Source organism: Alosa sapidissima, chromosome 20 (assembly GCF_018492685.1).
Source record: "Alosa sapidissima isolate fAloSap1 chromosome 20, fAloSap1.pri, whole genome shotgun sequence".
NCBI lineage: Eukaryota > Metazoa > Chordata > Actinopteri > Clupeiformes > Clupeidae > Alosa > Alosa sapidissima.
The window spans coordinates 15,314,199-15,335,769 of NC_055976.1; the positions used below are offsets into that span (position 1 = coordinate 15,314,199).

General features: G+C 40.0%; 1 protein-coding gene and 1 pseudogene across 1 annotated transcript; both read right to left on the bottom strand.

Moving 5' to 3' along the window:
• Positions 1 to 9,473: 9,473 nt before the first annotated feature.
• On the bottom strand, positions 9,474 to 10,461 carry LOC121694466 (stonustoxin subunit beta-like). The gene is made up of 2 exons (XM_042074641.1): positions 10,429 to 10,461; positions 9,474 to 10,148 (listed from the first exon to the last, which is right to left on the bottom strand). The coding sequence occupies exon 2, from the start codon at positions 10,129 to 10,131 to the stop codon at positions 9,589 to 9,591; it is 543 nt and encodes a 180-aa protein (XP_041930575.1). The 5' UTR covers positions 10,132 to 10,148; positions 10,429 to 10,461; the 3' UTR covers positions 9,474 to 9,588.
• LOC121694988 lies at positions 10,429 to 18,887 on the bottom strand (annotated as a pseudogene).
• Positions 18,888 to 21,571: the final 2,684 nt, after the last annotated feature.

Here is a 21,571-nt window from a genome sequence, read left to right on the forward strand (position 1 = left end):
GTACCTCACAACATTGCTGTCTGAAATTCAGCGACTGATTCAAGGGAAATGAAAGCTAACATGCTAGCTAACCCGCAAGTTGGTGAACTAGGGTACATCAGACTTGCTATAATTCATATTAAAATGAATTACTATTGAATGATTGTATTCCTGTATGTATGAGGCTACATGGCAGTTCCATAATTTATTTAATTTAATACCAAACATGACACGATTTAGAGGTATAAGCTATTATGCAGCAAAAAGAAACCAAATTTGACCTTAAAGGTCACTTTGCAAAAGGTATTTTGTTCTCTGGAGGGACCTAAACTATTTTTATCTACTTTATTATGGTCAAAGCTGATTTCTGTATGAAAAGAGCTTTAATTTGATACCATACATGATGGGTTTAAAGGTTAATGTCTATTTAGATGATTTTCTATGATCAAAAAAGGGGTGTGGCAGGTGATGCCATTTTAAAGAAAATGCTCAAGGGTGCCAAAGCGGCACTCGTCAAATTCTGAAAGGACACCCCCTTACCTATCAATTTATGCAAAAAAATGCATTAGTACACATGTATGCATGTCACACTTATGCCCAAATTCCACAAAGTTCTACCAGACTAACTGTATTTGCTTAAAATATAGTGTAAGACGCTTGTGAAAGAAAGATATGCAGCTTTCAAGTGACAAAAACGGCAAATTCTCAAGTTCACATTAAAACTGTTGGACATGAAAGGCCACATGGACTACAAACGAACTACAGTGACAACAAAAGTGATGACGAGCCCCTAACTGAGCAACTTTGTTAGCAAAATCTAGCCCCAGTTTCCGACCTCTGACTCACACATTACGTGACGTGAATGATGTTTTCACTGGGAAAAAGGTTTTTCCGAAGCCCATGAACGCTAGACATTCGTAGCGCCGGCTCTGGGCATTCGTAAACCACGTTTCAAATACGAGAAAATATAGGCTACATGTAGTTCCCAGACCCCATCTCAATGAGATGAGGTTTGGCGTTAGCCAGGCTAGACCTATTGAGGCATGAGGCTACAAACTGTAGGCTACTAGCATTGGTTGTGGTGCTTACAGGGACATCATATGGTAAGTAACCTACAATGACTATTATTTTTGATGATATCAAGATATACTTTTTTGAAATATTAATATGATCTTCATAACCTGCTAAAATAAACCAGAGTGGGAATTCACCAAGTATTAGTGCTAAAGAATAACAACGACCCTTGCTTATTGTAAAATATCAGCCATGACAAACTCTTTGACAAACATTTACTATTAACATATGCAGTTATACAACAGCTGTTGCATTTAGTAAATACAGTTTTAGCTGTGTTTTAACTTGTTACATCAGAGTTCAAAGTGGTGTGAAGTGCCACTAGGGAGTTTTGTTCATTTGGGCTGCTTTACTGTCTGATTGTTTTTTATTTCTGTTGAACTTTCCCTGCACAACTCACTGTGTCAGCGGCACCATCAGCAAAGAACTGCAAAAAAAAAAAAAAAAAAAAAAAATATTAACTATTACAGTTTTTCTCAGATGCTTTTCTCTGTTTTTCACTGTCTTGAGCATTTTGAGGTAGTGCCACTGAGTTCTGACCTTTTTTTACATGGGAAAACACTGAAAGCATAAACTGTCGTAATGAAAACATGACAAAGCCATTTGACTATCTTGTTCATAAACGATGGTGTCAAGACTTCTCATTTTGATGACACTGGCAGTTTCATTGACATAAATACTTGCTTTTGAGGAATGGACTATCTATTTTGAGCAAGTGAGGTGCTTTTGCAGGTTATCCACTAAGTTTTGCAGTTTGCACTAATTGTTTTGAGAAATGCACTAACTGCTGTGCAAATGTTAATAGTGATGTGAGAAAAGCACCAAAGCGATTGAGAAAAACTGTAACTTCATATTTACTCTCTTTATTTACTTTCTTTATTATTCAGTTAATCAGTATCTTAGTGAATTAGGTCATAATGCCGTGAAACATGTATGTTTATGTGCGCAAAGCCTTTTAGTAACAATATTTTGTCACATTTCTTTGACAGGAATGGAGTTCACTTGTGATTCTACACTCAATGTTTCATGTTACAGAGGCTTCAGTAATGTTTCAGCCTCTGTTTCAGATAGATAGATAGATAGATAGATAGATATAAACTAAATCAAATATCAACATAGTGTGCTTAAGGATGATCAAGCATGACAGGGCAGGGACTGAGCCTGTAATTCAGTGTGCAGCTGAGGGTGATCGCTTCCTTGTTGTCCCTGTCAAGGGTGCCATGGTCGTGGACCCCTCAACAGACACAAACAAGATGCAATATACAGTTGAAAGGGTGGGGATAGTAATATGGACATATAAGAGAATAATGTATAATGTAGACAAGATAATATAACAAAACTATGTCAGTGCAAGAATAGGTTGAGGTAAAAGGGTTACAGCCATTGGTCAAGTATTGAGTATAAGGTATTAAGCATTAAGTACGGCCACAGTCCAGGAGGGAGGGAGGGGTTGTGCAAATGTGCTAATATAGCATGTAAACAGACTATGCAGAGAAGTCTATCTCTCCTCTACCCTTAAGTGAAGCGTTGAACAGTTCAATGGCCCTGAGGACAAATGACTTCCTCAGTCTGTCAGTTGTGCATGACAGTGAGCAAAGTCTCCAGTGAGCATCCTTCTTCTTTGTGCTTCCTCTCCAGCATACCACAGCATAGAAGAGGTTGCTGGCAACAACAGACTGGTAAAACATCCTGAAGAGCTTTGCCCTTTCTTGTAGAGTGCTTCAGTATTGGCTGACCAGTCCAGTTTGTTGTCCAGTTGTAAGCCCAGATACTTGTAGGTGTTTACGACCTCCACATTGACCCCATCAATGGAGACTGGTAGCAGAGCGGGCTGTGACCTGCGGAAATCCACCACCATCTCCTTGGTCTTTGAAGTGTTCAGTTGAAGGTGGTTGAGTTTGCACCATTGCACAAAGTCCTCCACCAGGCTCCTGTACTCCTCTTGCTCATCCCTGTTACACCCCACAATTGTAGTATCATCAGAGAACTTCTGCATGTGGCATGACTCTGTGTTGTAACAGAAATGAGATTTGTACAAAGTAAACAGGACTGGCGAGAGCACAGTCCCCTGTGGAGCTCCGGTGCTGCTGATCACAGTGTTAGAGAGACAGTTCTTCAGTCTCACAAACTGTGGCCGCTCATTCAGGTAATCTGTAATCCAGGATACCAGGTGAGCGTCCACAACCATCTGCAAGAGCTTGTCTCTCAGTCTGAGGGGTTGGATGGTGTTAACAGCACTTGAGAAATCAAAGAACATGATTCTCACAGCACTTTTCCAGGTGAGAATGTGTCCTGTGTAGGAGATCAGTGATGGCATCGTCCACGCCTACTTTCTCCTGGTATGCAAACTGTAGCGGGTCTAGTGCATGGCGTACCTGGAGTCTGAGTATGCGCAGGACCAGTCGCTCCATTGTCTTTATCACATGTGATGTTAGAGCGACCGGCCTGTAATCAATAAGCTCACTTGGGTGTGGCTTCTTAGGGACAGGGGTGAGACATGATGTCTTCCACAGTGTTGGTACTCGTCCGAGACAGAGACTCAGGTTAAAAATGTGTTTCAATGGCTCCCCCAGTTCAGCAGCACAGACCTTGAGCAGCCTTGGACACAGTCTGTCCGGCCCGGCTGCCTTCCTAGGTCGGAGTTTCTTCAGCTGTCCGTTGACTTGATATGTCCACGCTGTCCCCTCTGTGAAGCGTTGCCCCCCAGTTTCAGAGCTATTCTAAATGCAAAATTGCACAGTGGGCCGTGACTGTGGTAGTTAACAAACCTGATATAAAACTGTTAGCTTTCCTGGCTAAATGGTATAAATTAGGCCTATTACACAACCCAAACTAGATGTACCGCATAGCGGTACAAAATATGACCGCCGCTCAGTCCTGTACATCCGTTCCGCGAAAATAAATCACACTTCAATTTGTCTCCATATTTTACTCCATCCCCCACTCTTGAAACTTTTGTGTATGCTTGTTTGGCATGCCTGAGTGTGTGTGTGCGGCTGCACAGAAAGTAGCCTACTGGTGCTGAAAAGGTGAATAGATTGTAGAATAGCCAAAGAAGATGTAGCATTGTTATAAAACCTTTAAAATCTCTAAACAATCACAAGTAGGGCAGTTCATCACAGTTCATCCATTGCAACTGGATTGATGAAAGGTCACTTACACTGTAGGCTACATTGTATTTGGGAAAAGCAAAAGGTATCAGCATAATGTTATTAATTAATTTATTTATTTTTTATGTATTTATAAACAAAAACATCTCTGTCAGTTCCATGCCGTTTTCAACAGCTATCAAAAACAAAGGTCATTTTTGGATGGATGGATTTTTTGTGAATGTTTCTTCTTCTACATAAGATTTTAGTCATCTTTAGTTCATGTAATACTTTATTGTCAATGCACAAATTAAGTAACAGTAGTCTGAAACGTTATTGTTAATGCACAAATTAAGTAACAGTAGTCTGAAACGAAATGCTGTTTTACATCTAACCAGTGGTGCAAATAACTGACATGTCCAAATGGGCCTTGATGAAATGCGTCGCTAGACTGTTCATAGGCTACACATTTTAACGGGCCAAAGTTGAAGAGCTTTTGTCCGTTATTGTTCGTGCAAATATAGGCTGATTCATGTTCCATTGCATTGTGTAACTGAGGTCCATGGCTAGTCTGGCTTTCATCAGACCAAGCTCAATCTTTTAAGAAATCAAAAAATAAATAGCGGGCAGATCAGGCTGGGTTCACCCAGCCTAGTCCATAGGCACCCGATATTGTTTAATTTTCAGATTGAGATATACACGCTCTGGCTATTCTAAATGCAAAAATGCATCAGGGAGTTATGACAAAACGGTAACTAACAAACTAGATCCTAATAGAAAGCTGTTAGCTTCCCTAAGCTACAGGTAGGATTATGAGGTAGGCCTATTTACAACATAAATTGTCAATAGGCTATGCTGGCGACACAAATAAAATCTCCTTTGGAAACCAATGGCTTACGCCTTACAGTATAAAGCGGACTTAAACTGCCATATCGTGGCGAAAAGTTGTAATAACATCCACGCAGCTCCATGAGTCAAGGAAAGCGCGAATGAAGTAGACACTTCTAAATGGGACCCACTACACAGTAGCTTAAGGTGTGTTGCTAAAGCAGCCATAATGAAATGAAGGTGTCATTGTTTGGATACTTCACACACACATGCTTTTTAATTTCACAGACTACAACTACCAAGCTGGAATCAAAGCACATCGATTCTCCTCTCACACCCTGCACGCACTTAAAACAAAATAAACAGGCGTCTCAGTCTCACGCATGTATAGGCAAAACTGTATCAGACCGGTGTAACGTTGGTAAATCTTCCATTGCACAGAATGATTTTGTAGCACGTGCAATAAATGACAGTCGAAAGATACAAACAGTGCTGCTATCAATTTGCTTGGTATAACCGCATTTATAGTTTTCTACAAATGCAATAAATCAAATGGACCTCCATCACTCAACCAACGCTAACGGTAACATTACCTAGGTCCTTATTGATATTACAAGATTAACGTACCTGCAGTAAAAACCAAGCATGTCCGATAAACATCCTCAGATTTATTTCGGCTTCAAGAAGAAATGGGAATTACACTTCATGTGAACATCGTCCCATCCTTATTAGATGTTCGCTGCGGTAAATTACAGTCCTTGTAGGAAGCGTCCATTGTTTTTCCAACCCACTTTTAACTTCCAACAAAATTACGTCTCACTGCAACGATGCGCCATCTAGTGGACAAACGACTACTTATCGCCAATACTGAAAATGCAGCCATGATGATGATGATGAATATTTATTTTGGCTTTCTTTTAATCCTACTGAATTTGTAATTATGTATCGGCCGTTCTAATACCGATAGTATGTGGGTGCCTGTGTGTGTGCATGTGTATATGTGTGCACCGCCATTTACAGGCCAATGAGTGTACAGTCACTAAATGTACATATAACCTAATTTTTTTAAACCCCCCCATGGATGAAATTCTTCGAAACTTGGCATACCCCCAGAGAATGCCAGGTCAATCATACACATACAATTTGGTGCAGTTCTGAACATCTTAACTGAAGATAGGGGCGATTAAAGCAGAATAATATTGCATTTTAATTTTTTACCGGGCGGGTGGGGGTGCAAATCACAAATGAGTGATTATGAGCCAGGTTGATGTGGGCCCTTGAGACCAACATACCATAAAAGATTCTTCATCCTTAGTGCCACGGTTCAGGTAGTTATTTAGGAAAAACTGTTTTTTTTGCGGTTCGGGGGGCCCAACACGGGGGGTGTTGGTCCCCGGGGACGAAATTAAATTTTTCCCTACAGTTCTCAAGATATTCACAGAGAACTGTGTCTGCCCTACCCTCCTTTCGGGGGGTCCAGTCCAGCGGGGGTCTACAGATCAAAACGAAAAATGACGGTTCCATGCTATCCATGTGGGGGTACATGCCCACCAAGTTTTGTGTACCCCGGTCTTTCAGTGTCCCGGGAATCCTTGTTGGTGTACGTCACTAAATGTACACATAAATTATTTTATTGTAAGGCCCCCCATGAACGAAAGTACACAAAACTTGGCATGCATTCGGAGGGTGTCATAATGATCCTACACTTTTAATTTCGTGCAGTTTTGACCTTGTCAGCCAGAGATATTGTGATGAAAACACCTAATTTTTTGCTTTTTAATTTTTAACTAGGTGGCGCTATACATGAAATAAGTGGTAATGGGATGGGTTGACATGCCCCCTTAAGACCAACATACATAAAAAAGGTGGACCTCCTAGGCCCTACGGTTCTCGAGATATTCACAGAAAACTGTCTCCGGCCACCTACAGGCCAGTTGGTGTATAGTAACATAAATGAATTTATTGTGTGGCCCCCCATGAACGGAATTCCACAAAACTTGGCGTGCATACAGAGGGTGTCATAATGATCCTACACTTCCAATTTCGTGCAGTTTTGACTATGTTAGGTCACAGATACCTTCAATTACACCACCTCATTTTTACTTTTTTGTGTTTAACTAGGTGGCGCTATACGTGAAATGAGTGGTTATGAAATGGGTTGACATGGCCCCTTGAGATCAACATACAAAAAAAAATGGTCCTCCTAAACCCTACGGTTTTCGAGATATTCACAGAAAACTGTGTCTGCCCTACCCTCCTTTCGGGGGGTCCAGTCCAGCGGGGGGGCTACAGATCAAAACGAAAAACGATGGTTCCATGCTATCCATGTGGGGTTACATGCCCACCAAGTTTCGTGTACCCCGGTCTTTCAGTGTCCCGGGAATCATTGACGGAAATTTGGGCATGCGAAAAAGAAAAAAAAAAAAAAAAAAATCTGACTAAACCTATATGACCGCCGCTTCGCTGCGCGGCGGTCATAATAAAATCTCCTGCGACCCACCCCTGTGGGTGTAAGACCCAGTCTTAGGGAACCAATGGTCTATAGAAAATGGGATCTTCTTTATAACAAATGCTGAAAGAACTATTTGTAAAAAAACTGTGAATTAAAGAGTTCAATTGATAATCTCAAAGAGAATCTCACTGTCAAAGTACATATTTCGTTTTATTTCTCTTCAAACAATTTTTCCATCTCACTTTTTCCAAATGTAAAATAAATAAGTGTTTTTTGCAAACTAATGGCCAGCCTGTATGTGTAAAAGTAATGAAAGCTGACAATTGAAAACTATTGAGAAAGCTAGTCTGCTAGTCTGAACTGAGGCAATTAACAGCAAAGCTGTTGGTGTAGAAAACAGGCTTGAGAGGAAGTAGCAATAAACCAAATACAAGATACATTCAATGCACAAAGAGTACAGAACGGATCATTTTACACTTTTACATCATCTGATAACTCTTGCTGTCTAAATGTGAGAAACACCAGAAACTTGTGATACATAAACACAACTCTTCAGTCACTTACACCTCCAGTAAGTCTCACCACAGGGACCTGTTAAAGTCAGGCCCCAGAAAACTGTGACTACTGTTCAGACAGGTGCATGGCAACGTGAACAAAACGGTTAGGTGTTGCTTTCACAGTCCTTACAACATGCTATAACAGAAAGTCTTCTACCAGAACTTGTCTGTCTGCTGACAAATGTTTAGGAGATACTGTAGTTACTCTTTCTCCAGGTCTATCATTCAGGCTGTCAGACACGTTTTGACAAATTTCAGAGATCTACTGAGGCATGAGGATACAAACCGTACTAGCATTGGTTGTGGTGCTTGCAGGGACAGGGATATCATGGAAAGGTTTTTCAATGTAATTTCAGAAAACTTTCTAAATTCATTACACATAAAAAAAAAAATTGTTTTAATCTTGATTATTTGAATCTTAATGATTACGGTTTACCAATCATGGAAATCCAGAAATCCAGTATCTCAAAATGTTATAGTAAAGAAGTTAAAAATTTCAGTTAAAATGTTGTGAGATGCACCTGTATTTATGCTAAAGTGTAACAGCAATCTTTTCTTATTGTAAAATGATGGTCATGACGAAGTAGTTGACGAGCCATAACCATATACAGTATGCAGTTATACACTAGTTAGTGTATTTTGTCAATCCAGTTTTAGCTGTGTTTTAACTTGTTGCATTATCATGACCTAAATACAGAAGTGATGACAAGTTCAACTATAGGGAGTTTTGTTCATCTTTACAGTCTGATTGATTTTTTTCCCACTGAACTTTCCCTGCACAGCTCACTGTGTTAGCGTCACCATCAGTAAAGAACTAAAAAAAAAAAAAAAATGTTTAGCCCTTCAGATTTAGAGACTATTAACTTCATGTTTAGTCTACTTTTCTTTATTATTCAGTCAATCAGTACCTTAGTGATTTAGGCATAATTCAATGAAACGTGCTTGTTGATGTGAGCAAAACCTTTTAACAATATTTTGTCAAATATTTTGACAGGAATGGAGTCTACTTGTGAAGCTAAGCAATGTTTCATGTTATGGGACTCATGGACAGTCTTTGTTTCTAGTGTGGTTCAAAGACAAAAGCAGACATTTTGATGTGCGTTTGTATAACAAAAACAACACAAATGTTCTTAGATTAAAAAGAAACATGACTACCTCTTACAATCGACTGACCCTGATGGGATGGATGGAGCAGAGCAGTTGGAGATGTTACACTTTACATTTCACTGCTATTGTACATTTCACTGCTATTGTACGAATAAAACTTGAAGTCGGGGAGTTCTTTGCCCCGTCGCCCTTGTCCATTAATTCCGTATAACAGGACACCTCGGCGGCCGTTATCCCTTACAGTATGTAACGCTTTTGCTTTTAACTGTATTTTAGTTCATAATGACTCTTCTCTATTTATTTTGTTCTTCCAAGTCCATTAGTAGATAGATAGATAGATAGATAGATAGATAGATAGATAGATACTTTATTGATCCCCAGGGTCAATTACCTTACATTTTAAATTAATCCACAAAGAAAGCTATGCTATGCTTTGACGTAGTCATGCTTGTTTAAAGTGTCAAATGTGTTTGTTGTGTCCCACAAAAAGGGAAGCATCTTCTCACTGGCACAGAGATACTGAGGAATCCCAAACCCAAAACCCTGGATAGAGAGGCTCAGTGAATGTGGAATGGAATGTGTACAGAGGTGTGAGGCTGCCTGTGTTAGGGGAGACACTGTAGAAGGACAGAGTTCCTGCTGGCCAGTCCAAATACACCCCTACTCTTCTGGAGAATGTGGAGGGGGCCGGTATGTAGTCACTCTGATTATTGTGCCTAACAGAGAATGTGTTATGAGCACAGTACAGACTCCAGGACTTGTCATTGTATCCCAGCCAGGACTTATCTTTGGCTCCAGTCCAGGACTGGTCACTCAAAGCCCTCCTATTGATGCCTTTATAAGCCACGCCTGTAGCAGCGCCATTCCCATTCCACTCAGCCTCCCAGTAACAGCGTCCACGCAGACCCTCTGTACACAGGACCTGATAACAAAACCCACTAAATCTCTCTGGATGATTGGGATGAGGCTGCTTCTCACTTTTCCATGTTGCCTTTCTGTTTGCTTCAGATAAACAGAGATGTGTGTTTGCTGTGTTTGGATCCATTGAAAGTTTACAGACATCTACAGAAATTAGATGACATAATACTATTTAGTATGAAGAAGCATAATGTAAATTTAGTATGAAGCATAATGCAATATTGAGAGTGCACAGTGGCAAGCTCTGTCCTGAGAGCGCTAAGCTCTTATATAAGAAGTTCCCGTTAATAATATAGAATTTAATAATGGTGCTGCCACTAGCTAATGTTGATTTGAATGAGTTAGATAATAACTTTGTGTGTGTGTGTGTGTGTGTGTGTGTGTGTGTGTGTGTGTGTGTGTGTGGGCCTTTACAACTACTTACATTTTTTGGGCCCTGGCCTCAGCCTGAACTCTTCTCCATTGTCGACACAGAGAACAAACAGAATTCTCTCTCAAGATAATTCACAAAGACACCCAAATAAGCACACTCTAAGGTTGCATTGAAATGTTTCTACAGCTCAGAGCATCTTTTTAAAGTTGAAAAGATGTTCTACATACTTCAGTTTAATTTAATAGTGTGAAACTTCTCGTTTAGCAGAGAGCAGCTTTATTCCCGACTCGGTTGGGTGATTGTAGCATATACATAACGCAGCAGTTTCTGGAAAAGAATCACCACTGACCTCAATATCTGCAGATGACACACTGGATCCTTCAATCCAACACTGAGAAACTTCACTCCTGAATCCTGAAGGTCATTGTGACTCATGTCCAGTTCTTTCAGTGGACAATTCACTGATTGAAGAACTGAGGCTACAGCTTCACATGACTGTGCAGTTAGTTCACAACCAACAAGTCTAGACAGAGAGAGAACAATATGTTAATTCTGCACATGAAAATTCTATATGCTAAAAACAGCCCCGCATTCCATGGTAAGAAATCTTCAGCATATTGGCTGTGCTTGTGAAGGCCAAAATTATTAACTCCAAATTATTAAACTGTACAAAATTGGGAACTGAACTTTGTGAACAGGGAGTTTGAAGTTATCATGTCTGGTGGCTATACACTCACACACATGCTGACTCTTACATGCACCATGCACACAAGAACACAGAGAGAAAGAGAGAGAGAGAGAGAGAGAGAGAGAGAGAGAGAGAGAGAGAGACAGACACACACACACACACACACACACACACACACACACACACACACATACCATAATAATACATACTTAAGTGTATTTAGTTGACAGTGTGGATTCCCTTGAATAGCTGAGAACACATTCTCTGCTGAATCTCCGAGGGCATTGTAACTCAGATCAAGCTCTTTCAGATAAGAGTTGTTGGAACTCAGAGCTGAAGCCAAAGAAGAACACCCTTCCTCTGTCACTGAACAGCCAGAGTCTGAAATCAGATTGATAAAGAGATAAAGAGAACTGGGGCAAATGCTGGGTACAATGAGTGGACCATTTTCCTTGTTTTAATATGAGTATTCTTTCAGTATCAAGTAGGCTTTGATTTGGGAACCCAAAATCATTGTCTCCCCCACAAATTTCTCCAGCAGTGGGGGGTTTTCGTCACAGAAGGTAACAAAATTATTATTTTTATTATTTTATAATTTTTCATTATTTTTTCTTCTGCCAGATTTTTATTTATTTTCAGTATTTTGTGTCAACGATTCCCTGGACACTGAAAGACCAGGCTGCATGAAAATGGCATTGCAAGATCATGCAATATGGCCCTTCTGAAACTTCACAACATCCACAGCAATGCTTCACACAGAGGCTACACTTATTCCCACTAACCTCCAGTTTACAGTTTGGATCCTCCAGCCCAGCAGAGAGCAGTGTTAAACCTGAATCCTGAAGATTATTGTGACTCAGGTCCAGTTCTCTCAAAGCTGAGTTTGCTGACTGTAGAACCGAGACTACAGATGAGCAGGACACATTAGTGAGATTACAGCCAGCCAGTCTGCAAAGTAGGAGAGAGAGACTCATAAGTCAATATATGGACTTCAAATAAATCTGCTTTAAATGCACCACTTTCTCAATGCAGACATTCAGCATCAAAATACAAAGCTTACGTTTACAGACCTCAGTATCTGCAGTTTACAGTGTTGATTCTTCAGCTCATTTGAGAGCAGCTTTACTCCTGAATCCTGAATGTCATTGATACTGGTTAGCTTACAGCCAGCAAATCTACAGTAAGAGACAGATATAGGATACAGTTTATTTTTTAGAAGCACACTCTCTGTCTCATATGATCTCTGTATCATTTTACAACAAATACTGTATTTGTCAATCAAATGCCAATGCAACTCTCCCTTTCAATTAGAAAACAATCATGATAGTTTTTTTCTTATGAAGCAATGAACTGAACAACTCACAGTGCTTTTCTGCAGCACCTCACAGCTGGGAGCAATCTCCTCCGTCCCTCATCTGATGTGTTGTACTTCCTCAGGTCAATCTCATCCAGCTCTTCTTCTGACATTAGAAGCATATAGACCAGAGCTGTGCAGTGTGAAAGTGTGAACCTGGTTTTGTACATCTTTGACTGGAGAAAGTCTTTGAATGTCATCATGAACTGAGCTATCATGCATTTCAGTCAAGTAGTGGAGAATGTTGATCCATCTTTCTGGTTGAACATTATTCTGCTGCATGACCTTGAGATTCTTGACTGTTTTCATCCTACTCCCTGGGTTGCTCTCTGTGCACACCATGACGTAGTTTCTGGTTGGATTCCAGCGATATGCCATTAAGGAAGCGAATGAAGAGATCTAGGTAACCGTTGTTACTCTCCAAGGCTTTGTCCACTGCTTTCTTTAGAAGAATATCCAAAGGAATCACTTCTGGCACAGAATCATATTTCTCCCCAAGGAAATACCCAAGCACCTTCATGTTCTTGTTTAGATAGCAGTAAAACACATAGAGAGCAGCAAAGAACTCTTGCACACTTCTATGCACAAAAAAAAAACCTTCTGATGCAGGACATGTTCCTCCTTGAGAAAGATTTCAGTGCAAATCCCAGAGTATACTGTGGCATCATTGACCTCAATGGCACATTCTTTCAGATCCTCATCATAAAATATGATATTACCCCTCAGCAACTGATTTAAAGCCAGCTCAGCAAGTTTCAGTAAAATATCCTTGTTTGACTCCAGAAGATTCTTTGAGTCGTTTTCAGTGTCTTCCTGAAATTTCTTGTTCTTTATTTTTGTCTGGATGATCAAGAAGTGAATGTACATTTCGGTCAGAGTTTTAGGGATCTCCTTGCATTTGTCTTGAGCTTGGATTTTGCTGAAACACAAATGCTGCAATCCAACAGAAAACTGGGATGTGACACATGATGTGGAGGCTCTTTAAAGCCTTTATGTGAGCGATGATTCTGTTGGCTTGATCCTGATCACTGACTCTTCTTCTGATGTATTCCTCTTTCTTTGGATCATCAAATCCTTGTATTTCTGTCACACGTCTGATAAACTCAGGGGGGATTTGATTAGTGGCTGCTGGTCTGGAAGTTATCCAGATCTTTGCAGATGGAAAAATATTTCCTTTGATCAGATTTGTTACCAAGACATCCACTGATGATATCGTAGTGACATCATGCAATCTCTTGGAGAAATCCAGCTGAAGTTGACTCTCATCTAAACCATCAAAGATGAAGACCATTTTGTATTCCTCATACATCATTGGATCCAGCTCTTTCATTTCTGGGTGAAACTCTAGCAGGAGTCCATGAAGACTGTACTGGTTATCTTTAACCAAATTCAGTGCCCGAAAAGGAAAAACAATCAGAAAATGGATATCTTCATTGGCGTTTCCCTTTGCCCAGTCCACAATAAACTTCAGCACAGAGATAGTTTTTCCAATACCAGCAATGCCCTTGGTTAGCACTGTCTTGATTTGTTGCTCTTTTCTGAGGTCTTTGGATGCATGAGTTGGCAATGGTCTGAAGATGTCATTGCAATGGATTTTAACATCCTGTGAAATTTGTTTCCAGGGTGCCAGTTCAATCTGTAGAACCTCATGTTCTGCGTTGACTCGTTCACTATCTCCCTCTATGATAAGGAGCTCTGTGTACAGCCTACTGAGTGGACTTTGGGTTTCTTGAACAGTGATGGTTTCAATCAAATGTCCATTCTTGTCTTTCAAAGTGGCTTTATGGTTCTGAATAATTCCCTGTAGGAGATCACTCATTGGCAACATATTTTTTGCACTTTGGTCAGGTTGGTCACATGTGGCCATACTGCAGGAACACAATAAAATGTAAAAGAAACAAAAAAAGAGAGTTACTGTACACACACCGAGAGACAGAGAGAGAGAGAAGTTATAGATAATATTGTAGCCAAAACTAAGACAACAATCTCAGGTAATACATATCCAATATACGACTCTATATTGAGATTAAATGAAATACAAAAGTCATCACAATTCATACTTAAATGATCAAAGATGGCAAACTAATCACTTGAAACATTTAATATACTTGTAATTACTCTGACAAAATCAGGAGAGAAGTATTTAAATTATAACTAAGCAGCTTCACATTTGGTAAAGGAACACGTCATCATTTTCTTATTTGCCATCTACACCAGATTTAGATAAGAGGATAGTCAGGATACATACCTGTCTCTTCTTTGTGTGTGCAATAACACGGTCTGATATTGTTAGCCTAGCTTAGCATAATTCATTGGAGGTGGATTAAAACCTTTTCATTACTGCAGCAGAAATCAACTGAAGTTTACAGGTGGAACACATTCTGGGGTGCATTTCTAGAAAGGGTTGTTGTTGGCTAACCTCCATAACAATCTATTTAGTTAGAACCATTGTTTTAGAAACTCTCAATCGCAATCATGAGTGGAAGGTTTGGTGGTTGGAACGACAGGTCGACAGTAGTGGTTGAAGCGAATATTTTGTGGTTCATTTTAATTGCATTAGTTTAACTAGGTCGGCCATATTCATACCTGAAGTCATTTTGCTCATTGAGCTCAATGCAAATCAAACCAGCTAATAGGCTAACTGAAATAACACCCATGCCAATCTCTAGGTATGGTGAAGGGTATGTGATTATGTGGGGCTATTTTAATTCCAAAGACCAAGGTAACTTTATCAGGATGCACAGTATTCTGGATCCATGAAATAACTGGCCTTTACAAATAAAAATCTGCCTGTCTCTATGGGAATTTAACATAGGGGTGCCAATACTTATGACCCCTGTATTTTAAGGAAGAACATTTATTTATTTATGATACATTATTCATTCACTAAGAAAATTGGTGTCCTTAAAGGTTAGATATTTCCTAATTTTTCACTTAAGGCATTAAGATCAATTTCCAAAAGATGATTTTATATTCCTCTTTTCAGTCAACTTTAGCATGGGTGCCAATACTTTTGGCCAGCACTGTACTTTTGGTGGATTCACTTTGGGCAAAGGATAGACTGTCCATTGTTTTTCACAGTTATTAATGAAACCTGTCGTCTTTTGGCTTAGAACCCACGCTAGAAACCCACCTTAAGTTAAAGGGGACCGTCTCTCCAAGGCAACCTGGTTGATGTATCATAGAAATGTTACTCTGTAGACATGTAGACACACAGCTGGGTACAGGCGAGACTGCTCTCTGCATGTCAGTGCTGGGAAACGAGAACAAATAGTTTAAACAATTAACATGAAATAGAAAATGAAACTGCAACGAAATGAAAGAATAAATGAATGAGGCTATACATGTTTTATCAGAAAATAAATAATCTTGAATAAAATCAAGAAATGAAAGGCCATCTGTAGCATTTCTGTATCTGCACTGCACACCAATAAAGACAGTCTGACCTGGTATCAGAGGCATCTTCACTTATATTCGGGGGTTTCTGCAAGGAGGCATCACTCTTAACAGACATGCAGCCAGGAACTGGAAATCCTGCTCTCTGTGTCTCAACTCTGGGGATTTAAATTAAAAGATTGATTGGATGAATGGATTTATAAATTAATAAATCAGCAAATAAATGAATCAAAAATAAGTATTCCCTTAGTTTTGTTTCCCTTCCCAATGTTCCACTTACTTTGGGTTAAAGGGGATTTTCTCTCCACTGAAACATGGATCTTTCTTTGAAGCGTCACTCTTCATAGACACACAGCTGGGTACTGGAGATGGCACTCTCTGTGCTTTGTCCCTGGAATACCAGCATGGGCAATGTCACCAAACCAAAGAATTTACAGATACCAACCAACTCTGTTCACATGAGAAGATTTAAATGAATAATATACAGTACCCCACCTATGAAAAATAGTGTCATCTGATGTTGGTGCAACAGTAAAAAAAATAATTAAAAAGGTCATCAGGTACGACTTCCTCCATGTCACTAAACTAAATTTCATCTGAGCTGATACAAGCATGTTTGGCTTGGTAGCTGGCCTTGGTCCTGGAATGCCAACAGCAGAGATTGCAAGCATGCAATTGGCAACCCCTGTGGATAAGGGCTAATGTGATTGTAAAGCTACTAGTGAAAGGAGGAGTAAGGGGAGGAGAAGTGGATAATTTGCTATGCTGGGGCAGTTGATAAATGGATGTGGCAGGTTTAACTCTCCTCGAGGGCAGAACAGGGGTGAATTAATTTGATTAATTACTATTATTGGGGGCCAAGCAGCGAAGCGAAGCGATTGGAGTCTATGGCAGCCCATAGAACGCCTGGCTAAAAAGTGCAGATTTTTTGACAGAAAGTTTCGGGACACTCCACTGACCATTCACACTCATTTACGGACCTCTAAACCCAGCCATCTAGCGCCACCAACAGGTCAAAATCTGGCCGAAAATTGAACCGCTGGGTCTAAAGTTATGAAATTTGGCACACTGATTCAGCACTGTCCCATGATCACTCTCACCAATTTCCAGAACTCTATGCCCAACACTCTAGCGCCACCAATGGGTCGAACCTGGATTGCATTCACGCATGTGACCATTGAATGGTGCGTCCGATTTTCACATATAAGGCACCGTTGGAATCCCTGGACCGACCTAAGTTCAATGACCCCTATTACGTCACTTTCTGCCATATTGGACCTCATATTGGATTTAGTCCAAACTCTACAAAAAGTTTCAGCGGTCAGAAATTTCATCAATTTCGATTCTTTTCTCTCATCGATTTTTCAATTTCATTTTTGTTTGCCCGTGACAGCCAATCAAATATGGTGATGAAGCCGCCAAACAGGAAGTGGACAAACATCTAGGTGATGCTTTGAGTTAACATAACAAGACTTGATACCATTAGTCAGGACACTGTCCCAATCACTCACAGCAATTTTCATGCATATACATTGAACACTCTAGCGCCACCACCAGTTCAAAGCTGGACATGCGTTCATGCGCGTGATCCTTGACTCTTTTGTCTGATTTTCACAATTGAGGTAGCGTCTGAATCCTTGAACAATCTCGAGTTCATCGACCCCTATCCCGTCACTTTCCGCCATATTGGACCTCCGCCATATTGGATTTAGTCCAAACTCTACGAAAAGTTTCAGCGGTTACAAATTTCATCCGATTTTCACAGAACTTGGCGGAGATGATCTTCAGACCGAGCCGCACAAACGATACTTGTCAGATTTTTTATTTTCAAGTTTGTTTGCCCGTGACAGCCAATTACACATGGCGACGATGCTGCCTAACAGGAAGTGGGCTAACATCTCGGCTACGCTTTAATGTATGAAGTCCAAACTTGGTACAGGGACTTGGTATCTGATTGTGAGGACGCCCTAGGAAATTGGCATCATTTGGCCTCTATAGGGGGCGCTGCAATACAGGAAGTGAGCTTGTATCTCAGCAACGCTTTGATGTAAGACGTCCAAACTTGGTATAGAGACTTGGTACCTGATTGTGGGGATGCACTAGGAAACTGGCGTCATTTGGCTTCTACAGGGGGCGCTGCAATACAGGAAGTGAGCTTGTATCTCAGCAACGCTTTGATGTATGAAGTCCAAACTTGGTACAGGGACTTGGTATCTGATTGTGAGGACACAGTAGGAAATTGGCATCATTTGGCCTCTATAGGGGGCGCTGTAATACAGGAAGTGGGCTCAAATCTCAGCAACGCTTCGTTGTATGAAGTCCAAACTTGATACATGGGCATATTAGCTGATTGGGAGGACATGCAAGGAAAGTGGTCTCATTTGGCCTCTAGGGGTGTTGCAATAAAGAAAATGAGCTCACATCTCAGCAACACTTTGGTGTATGAAGTCCAAACTTGGTAGACGGAAATGGGAGCTGATTGTAAGAACGCACAAGGACATTGGTGTAATTTGGCCTCTAGGGGCGCTGTAACAAAGTAAATGAGCTTATTTCTCAGCCGTTCTTTATCCAATTGCCATCAAACTTGCTGTGAGTGGTTGCTCATGCCATGGCAACGCCATTCCTGCTATAGCGCACTGCTTGGCCCCCGCATTGCTGCTTGCAGCTATATTTATTACTGTCATTCTTTTTCTTTTATATTTAAGCACATTGAGTGACATTCTATGTATGATAATGTGCTATATAAACAAACTTGAACTTTATTGCTGTCAGTCATTCCTTTGGGCCAGTACCGGTCTTCAAGTAGACATTTCTTTTTAAAACCAGTCGTCTCCACATCATAGTCCTCGGGATGCTGCCTTTAAGAAGCAGTGGTTCCCTGGCCTCCATCTCCACAGTGACTCATTACTAAAGTGGTGTATCCCCCCTCACAGTCTCCACAAGTATTCTCCTGCTGAAACACAACAAAAATGTAATGTTTGAAATGTAATCCATTACTGAGTACAGACTATATGTACTATTTTTTTAAATCCTTCTTTACACTTCTCTCATCCAGTTCTGGATCTCATTCATAGTGACCATTGGGCCCTTGGTTACCTGTCTGACCAAGGCCCTGCGTCCCGGATTACTCAGTTTGGCTGGGCGGCCAGATCTAGGAAGACTGTTGGTTGTTCCAAACTTTTCCATTTGAGAATGATGGAGGCTATCGGAGGTTGTGTTTTCACACAACCCTGTCTCACAGGTCTACGGACAATTCTCTCGACCCTTGTGGCTTGGTTTTCACTCTGACATACACCAACAACTGTGAGACATTATATAAAGAGATGTGTCCTCTCCTACTAATGTTCATTTAGGCACAGGTGGACTGCAATCAAGTTGTAGAAGCATCTCAAGTCCCAGCCGGCACACGACCGACCTTCAACGTTGAAATATAGGGGAAATAACGTCAGTTGTTGTGTCAATGTTGAAACAATGTTGAAACAATGTTTAATGCTGAATGGTTGTAAAAGGGTATGTAGACAAACATTGAAACAACGTTGGTTGTAAAAAGGTCAAGAAAATCAATGTTGAATTATAGGTGAAATAATGTCAGTTGTTGTGTCAATGTTGAAACACTGTTTTAATGCTAATTGTAAAATGTTGACAAATGGTTGTAAAATAACAAATCAAGGAAATCAGCACCAATGTTGAAATGGCGGATGTTGAAATAATGTTGCGATATCAACGTTGATTCAATTTGCAAATCCAACACATAATTCAACGTTGATTCACCCGTTATAACGTTTTTTTTTAAACGTTTATAACGTTTATTGCACCAGAGCTCAATTGCAAGCGTCATAACGAAGGGTCTGAATTATGTAATGTATTTCAGTCTTTTATTTTTTTATAAATTTATGACACACTCCATGCTTTTATGAAATTTATGACACACTCCTGCTTTTTTGTGGAGTGTTGGAGTACTGTGTGTAGATTGATGAGAAAAAAATGAGTTTAATCCATTTTAAGATCAATCTGAAAAACAAAATGTGGGAAACTTGAAAGGGTCTGAAAACTTCCCGGTTGTTATACAGTATATATTCCCATATATTTTTGGGAACAATTTACACAATTAAATCTTGTTTTAACAATAAAAACATTTGTATATGTCTTAGAAGCCTACTGTACGCCAAAACTTGACACTGTCTCTAAATCTTTGGTCATATTATAGGAGACAAGTATAGAAACTCTATATGAGTTTTTTAATGCTATATTCTGAGAACCACATGTTTGATGGTGTTGACTTTTAAGGTAAAAAAAAAGTTATGTTCATTTTCTGTAGGCTAACTCCGTTACCGAGCACTTTCTGGCTTTAAAATCATATAAAGATTTAATTTCACCAGACCATTTTGTGTACATGTATTGTAGGCACATAACAACTGACATATTGGTCTTAAATTTTGGTTCATTGCTTATTGGCACCAAAAAGCTGGAGTGTAACTCCATTACCGTGTGATCTTCCCCCAACAAGTTCTGACTTTACAAGTAGCCTATCATAAGGCTTAGCCTGGTTACCACCAGACCGCTTCTCAAATTCAAATTGTTAACAAATTGTCGAATTGTTAAAAAATTGTCAAGTTGTTTACTCAGGCTTGAAGCTATTGACAGAATTTTCATAATTCAAAATTGGCAACAAATGCCAATGGCCATGAGCTGCTACTCATAGTCATGAAATGGGAGGTTACTGCGAAAGACCAGGCTAAAGTTTACCTTTACCTACATAGCGCCAGTTCACAGGGTTGTAGGCCTAATAAAAAAATGTTTCAACTGCAACAGTTTTTAACAACAATTAATTTAAAATGATGGAGGGAAGATATTGTATCTTACGCTATGCGTAAAATGTAAAATAACCTGTTACAACTTTAAACGATTCGTGCATTTAAATGGTAGACCGAATTCTAAACAGGTGAATTGAACTGATAACTGTAACATGGAGCCCAATGGGTTGCCATAGATAGCTCTCTCCTGGATTTCAGATTATGACGAGTAGTTGTCGATGAACTCCTAATAACACCCTGTCAGTCGATAATAAAAACCGATGGGTCAACAGTCAAACTAGTTAGCCTACGTCTTGGGTTCGTTTAAAAAAATTCGATCAACCCACATGACACTGACTGACACACGTTCAGCCTAGCCCAGTCTCGACAGGCACAGATCAGATCACCAAGATGTTACCTCACACATTCGAGCTTCTCACCACACCCCAGTATGACGCAGTCATTCTGTTATCCTGTTCATGATAACCACCTCGTATCCATATTGATCCAAAAGCTGATCTAATGGCAGGCCAGGCCAGCCTGTTTGGTCAAAGTTTACTTTACATTCGGAGAAACATTCGGATTAGTCCTTGGCAGTATGCTGGGCGAGGCATTTAAACTTGAATGAAAAAAAAAAAACCTGACGCAGATTTAAAAGGTGGCCTATCACTTCGAAGGCAACTGACGCTGATATTATATAAAGTAACCAGGATTATTGGAGTTATACGCACACTCAAACCCTCACGAATATTAGGCTACTCAATTTAAAAAAAATAAAAAAAATAATAATAATAAAAAAATAAATAAAACAAATATATATTAGGCTACTCAAGTATTATGACATGGGGTCTAGTCTGAAGTGCCCCAGATTCCAAGTAGCCAGTTTTATCACAGTCATCTGTATCAACAACTGCACAGTATCTTGTCCTTTCAAAAATAGCCTACAATGTATGCAAAATTAGT

Bases quoted from the DNA above. Each gene is read 5' to 3' on its own strand.
- LOC121694466 (XM_042074641.1), bottom strand. From the start codon at position 10,131: ATGGATCCAAACACAGCAAACACACATCTCTGTTTATCTGAAGCAAAC.